This window comes from Alosa sapidissima, unplaced genomic scaffold (genome assembly GCF_018492685.1).
Source record: "Alosa sapidissima isolate fAloSap1 unplaced genomic scaffold, fAloSap1.pri scaffold_258_ctg1, whole genome shotgun sequence".
Classification (NCBI taxonomy): Eukaryota; Metazoa; Chordata; class Actinopteri; order Clupeiformes; family Clupeidae; genus Alosa; species Alosa sapidissima.
In genome coordinates this window covers 41,591-46,905 of record NW_024582127.1, presented here as the reverse complement: position 1 = coordinate 46,905, position 5,315 = coordinate 41,591, and the positions used below count along the sequence as shown (strand labels likewise).

Here is a 5,315-nt window from a genome sequence, read left to right as displayed (position 1 = left end):
CAATTTCAAATGCCCCAATCACAGACAGCCACATACTCTCATTTAGATTGACTCACACTACATCCAACCAACACCCTTCTTCCCAGAAACAAACCCCTTCCTCTTCCTAACTCCCCCCCTCATTTCTAACTGAAATACCAAACACACCAGCACTAGGCACTTTCTCCTCTGATGCAGGATTAGTTATCCGAAACGTCAGGAGTTTTCCAAGGAGCAACACGGTATTTCTGCTTTTATTCCTTACTAGTTAATCCAATTGGTTTTAAATTATTTGAAATAAAGATTGGCTTTTAAATTTTAACAAACACTGTAAGAGGACTACCCTATCCACCTGCCTGACCACATGGATTAGCATGCTAGCACATATCTGGACTGTTTGCTATACACCTGGCTGTCAAGACTGTGCTCTCTTTCATGAACTTGGACTGCAACCTCACTCTTTTGGAGGTAACCTGAGCAATCTACCATCTGGAACACTACTCTGTGGATCTTTAACATCAAACCCAACACAAGCATGAGGTATGCGAACCTAGGTCTGCGCTACAGGTAAGGGCTTTTATCTTTTCAGTTGTTTGTTTTTAGTGTTGGTTAATTTCTGTAAGGTTGGCTTTTACCGTTTTGCTCCTCTCTAGCCAGCTGCCCCCATTTCTTTTTTCCCCCCCTCCAACATATTTGCCCCCCCCATTTTTTATTTTTGGTTTTTTGGTTTTGTTTTCGTTCTTTTCTTCTCCCTACACTACACAACTCCATACATTGACTTCCATACATTCACTTCCACTCACTCACTACATTACACATACAACATGGCCTCATTCAACAGACCCTACACACGTCCTCTCACACAACCTCCAGATCCCCTCACCCGACAACAATCCAAACACTACTTCAAACTGATTCAAGTCACTCACCACCAACACATAATTTCACATGCACTCCAGACAGGCCTCTTCCCCACAGGTATGACCAGACAAGTAGCCAAACTTACACAATTCATTAAACCAGCACTACCCACTCAACATACACGCACACTACTCAACCAGAACACATCAGACTGGATGCAACACAACATGGACATCCTTCTGGAACACTATAACACACAACTTACACTACTGACTTCCACCCCTTCCCCTTTCAATACACTGGCATTTCAGATTGCCAGTGGCTGGGCCAGAAAGAGGTACCATACTCGCCTGTCACCCACTACCTTACAGACAGTTCAACGGCTTCTCAACCCTCAGTCTTCCCCCCACACAACACCAACACACACCACCCCCCCTCCCCATACTACTACCCCCACTCCTAGGGACCCCCCCACACCCACTCACTCTTCTGACCCCTCTTTTCTCACTGAATTCCCTCCTCTTCCTGCACCCACTAGGGCCCCTACTCCCCCTCCTAAACAGGACTTGGGAGTTATGCCACATCCCACACTTACACTTACCACCCCATCCATCCCTTCACTCTCCACTTCCATTGACTTACAGCAGGTCACTTTTACCATCAACACACCTGACCTGACAGATACACTCTCAGATACTGATGACCATCAACACCCACCCAACACCACACACACCACTCAGAACGCACAACACCACACCAAAAATCCCCCCACTACTCCCACACCCATAGACACTTCTCCCATTGACACCCCAAACCCTCTTACTAACTCTAACCCTACACCCACTAACACCCACCCTACTGACACTCTCCCGGTCTCCCCTACCCTTACACCACCCAAAAACAGACCCACCATACAGGTTACAGCCCTTGTCACTCACACTTATAACAGTCAGCCCACAATCACCCAACGCCCTAACACGGCCATCACTAACACCACCCAGGCTAACCACCTCATAACACATTTGGTTCCACAGGATATAACACCATGTCTCTCTCCACCAGGTTCCACCCAAGTGGGAGGGGTAGACCCAGGACAGTCCAAACCATCAAGGGTGATGATGAGCAAGGGAAACAAAAAAGCTAACCAGCTTACAAAACCCAATGCTGAGCCCTCCACCTCCACAGGTGTAGAACTGTCTGGGGCTCCTACTCCCTCCCCCCTACCTCTACACAAACCCTCACCTACACCACACTCTACACAACCCCTGTCCCCTAGGCCCCCTCTTCTTCGGACTCCTACAGTCCCACTTCTCTCTCTCCCCCTCTTCTCTCCTACCTATCACAAATGGTCCAACAATAGACTTCAGGAGTGGCACATCAGACCTAACAAACCCATATTATTCATAGGCGATTCCAATCTGGCCCGTATTCCCCCTCATCCATATCCCAACATACAGATAGACAGCTATCCAGGTGCCACAGCCAACCACATGAACCGGTTACTTGAGAAAACTTCCCCACAAGAAGCCGTTGAGCTGTTAGTCCTGTCGGTGGGTACCAACAACAGAGAACACAATGCTAAGGCCACCACCAACAAACAACTTAACAAAATGTTTAAGTTGGCCACCAAAGTTTTCCCCAACGCCAACATTTATGTCCCGGTCATCAACTTTTCCCCCTCTATTCACCCACACTACAAATACAATCTCACCGAGATTAACCGCTACATCACCACCCACCTCCCCCACCTCCAACCACTTCCAGCAGATCAATTTTCCACCACACTTGATCACATCCACTGGACCCCAGAAGTGGCTTCCAAAATCCTCCACTTCTGGTGCACACAACTAAATTTAACCTTTCACAGACCCTAAATCAGGACACACCCTCACACACCCTGAATCACACTTCACCTCACACTGACTCCCTCATCCTCAACTTGTCCAAGTCCCTTATTCTCTCCCCTGTACAAACTGCACTTCTAGAAAAAGGTCTTTCTTTTATTCCCACACCTACCAGCCAGGACCGGGAGGGACTGCGAAGGGACATCCATGGTTATCATAGACGCTTGAAATTACATGATCATTTTAAACACAAACCCCACCGTGAGCCCGTCCCCTTCACTCTCCCCTCCACCTGGGAACCTGACTCTTCCCAGGTGGATGGGAGACTACGTACCCTTATTAGACAAGATCTCCATTCCCTGTCCACCTATCTCTCCCGCCCTTTTGACTCCAGCCACCCCAACATCTCCCCAGCAGAAAAAAGAGCAATTTTCCAACTTTGCCACAACCCAAACATCATCATTAAACCAGCCGACAAGGGTTCCAAAATAGTTATTCTAGACACTCACCAATACCTCCTAGAAGCCAACAGGCAACTTTCCAACCCACTCCATTACAAACCCATCACTCAATCCCTTCAACCCAAAGCACAAGAAAAAGTTCGCAATCTGGTCCTCTCACTATATACCAATCATTCCATAACCAAAAAACAATTTGATTTCCTGATCGGACCAGACCAACCCAGACCCCGTGCCTTTTATCTTCTCCCCAAAATCCACAAGCCACCTGACTCATGGACAATTCCCTTCGCAGTCCCTCCTGGTAGACCTATAGTGTCAGATTGTAGTTCCACCACTTACAACATTTCTTTTTTCATAGATCACTTTCTTAATCCCCTCTCCACTAAACACCCCACATACATACAAGACACATATGATTTCATACATAAAATCCGGCCCATGGCAGTTCCCAACCATACTTACCTGTTCACCATCGATGTTGACAGTCTCTATACAAACATAGACACCATCTCAGGCCTTCAAGCAGTACAGCACAAGTTTACTCAATTTCCAGATCCCACACGCCCGGACAATACTTTACTTCAACTTTTAGAAATCTGCTTAACCCATAACGACTTTGAATTCGACGACAAACTGTTTTTACAAATCCATGGAACTGCCATGGGCCAGAGATTCGCCCCCGCATATGCCAACATCTTTATGAGCGAGTGGGAGCAAGAAGCCTTAGCCAAATGTCCCCTGAAACCCCTCTTTTTCTATCGCTTCCTGGATGATATCATCGGCGCCTGGACTCACACACTAGACCAATTCACTGACTTTATGAACATACTCAACACGCACCACACTACAATTAAACTGAAATCCACAATTGACCTTCACTCAGTTAATTTCCTGGACACCACACTTTTTCTTACACCATCCACTCCAACACATAGTTCCCTCAGTACTAAAATTTTCTTCAAACCCACTGATACGCACGCACTTTTGCATAAATCCAGTTACCATCCCAAACACACTTTCCGAGGCATCATTAAATCTCAAATCATTCGTTTCCACCGTATCTGCACTTTTCCCACAGACCTCCAGGAAGCGATAGAAATTCTCTTTAGAGCCCTCCGCCCCCGTGGTTACTCAAAAAGATTTTTAAGGAAAATTAAAACAGACACCCTGACCCTTCTTGCTCCCACTCGCTCAGACACTAATTCTCCTCCCACCATAATGGCCCCCCCCAACCCCACTCCTGACCCCAACCCCACTGCCACACCTTTCATTCCACTAGTCACTACCTTTTCACAACCCACCACACATTTGCACCACACTCTCAAACAACACTTCACTCACTTTCAGTCCTCCCACACTCACTTCCAACATCACAGACTCATCTCAGCCTTCCGTAAAAACAAAAACCTTCAAGACCTCCTCATTAGATCACGTTTCTCTAGGAAGCCCCCACTCAAGCCATCACCACAGGACTCCTTCTTCAAACCACAACACTTCATCACTAACCTTCACTCACACCTTTCTGCCCCTAACACACCCCTCTCACTAGACACCACAAATGCTGTCTACATCATCACATGCAATAAATGTCACTTACAGTATATAGGAGAAACAGGTCACTCAATCAAAACCAGACTCAAACAGCATCTATACACCATTTCTAGGAACTCACGCACCACCCATATAGTTACACATTTCCAGCAACACAGCACTGCACACCTTGGCATTTGTGGTCTCGAGAGCAACCCCGGCTGGACCCGAGCACAGAGGCAACGAGCAGAACGGAGCTGGATAAATAAACTTCACACTTTCTTCCCCCTTGGTCTCAATTAATCCACTCCTCTGTTTCCTTCTGTTTCTCAATAAAGCTGCATCTTTCCTTCCCCTTTTCTCCCAGGTCCTGTCTTATTTATTTATATATATATATGTTATTTATCCCTTAGCTAATACTTTCCCCCTCCCCCCCTCTCTAGTCTATTAAGTTCTCCACCCCAGTTCACCCCATATTTCCATTTCCCTTAGACTAACCCAGGACTTTTACTTTTTATTATTCATTTTCACCTACACAATTTAGATGTCTTTACTTTTTATTTTCTGCAGTGTCGTGTTTATTTTCAAAGGTTGTTTATCATGAATTTTACACTTTTGATTTTTAGCACTTATAGCACTT

At 46.1% G+C, this 5,315-nt stretch overlaps 1 protein-coding gene across 1 annotated transcript; it reads left to right on the top strand.

Moving 5' to 3' along the window:
• The first annotated feature begins 650 nt into the window (after window positions 1-650).
• Window positions 651-4,909, top strand: LOC121700840 (mucin-2-like). The gene is made up of 2 exons (XM_042084058.1): window positions 651-1,648; window positions 1,706-4,909. Exons 1-2 carry the CDS (start codon window positions 804-806, stop codon window positions 2,712-2,714), a joined length of 1,854 nt encoding a protein of 617 aa, XP_041939992.1. The 5' UTR covers window positions 651-803; the 3' UTR covers window positions 2,715-4,909.
• The last annotated feature ends 406 nt before the right edge of the window (window positions 4,910-5,315 follow it).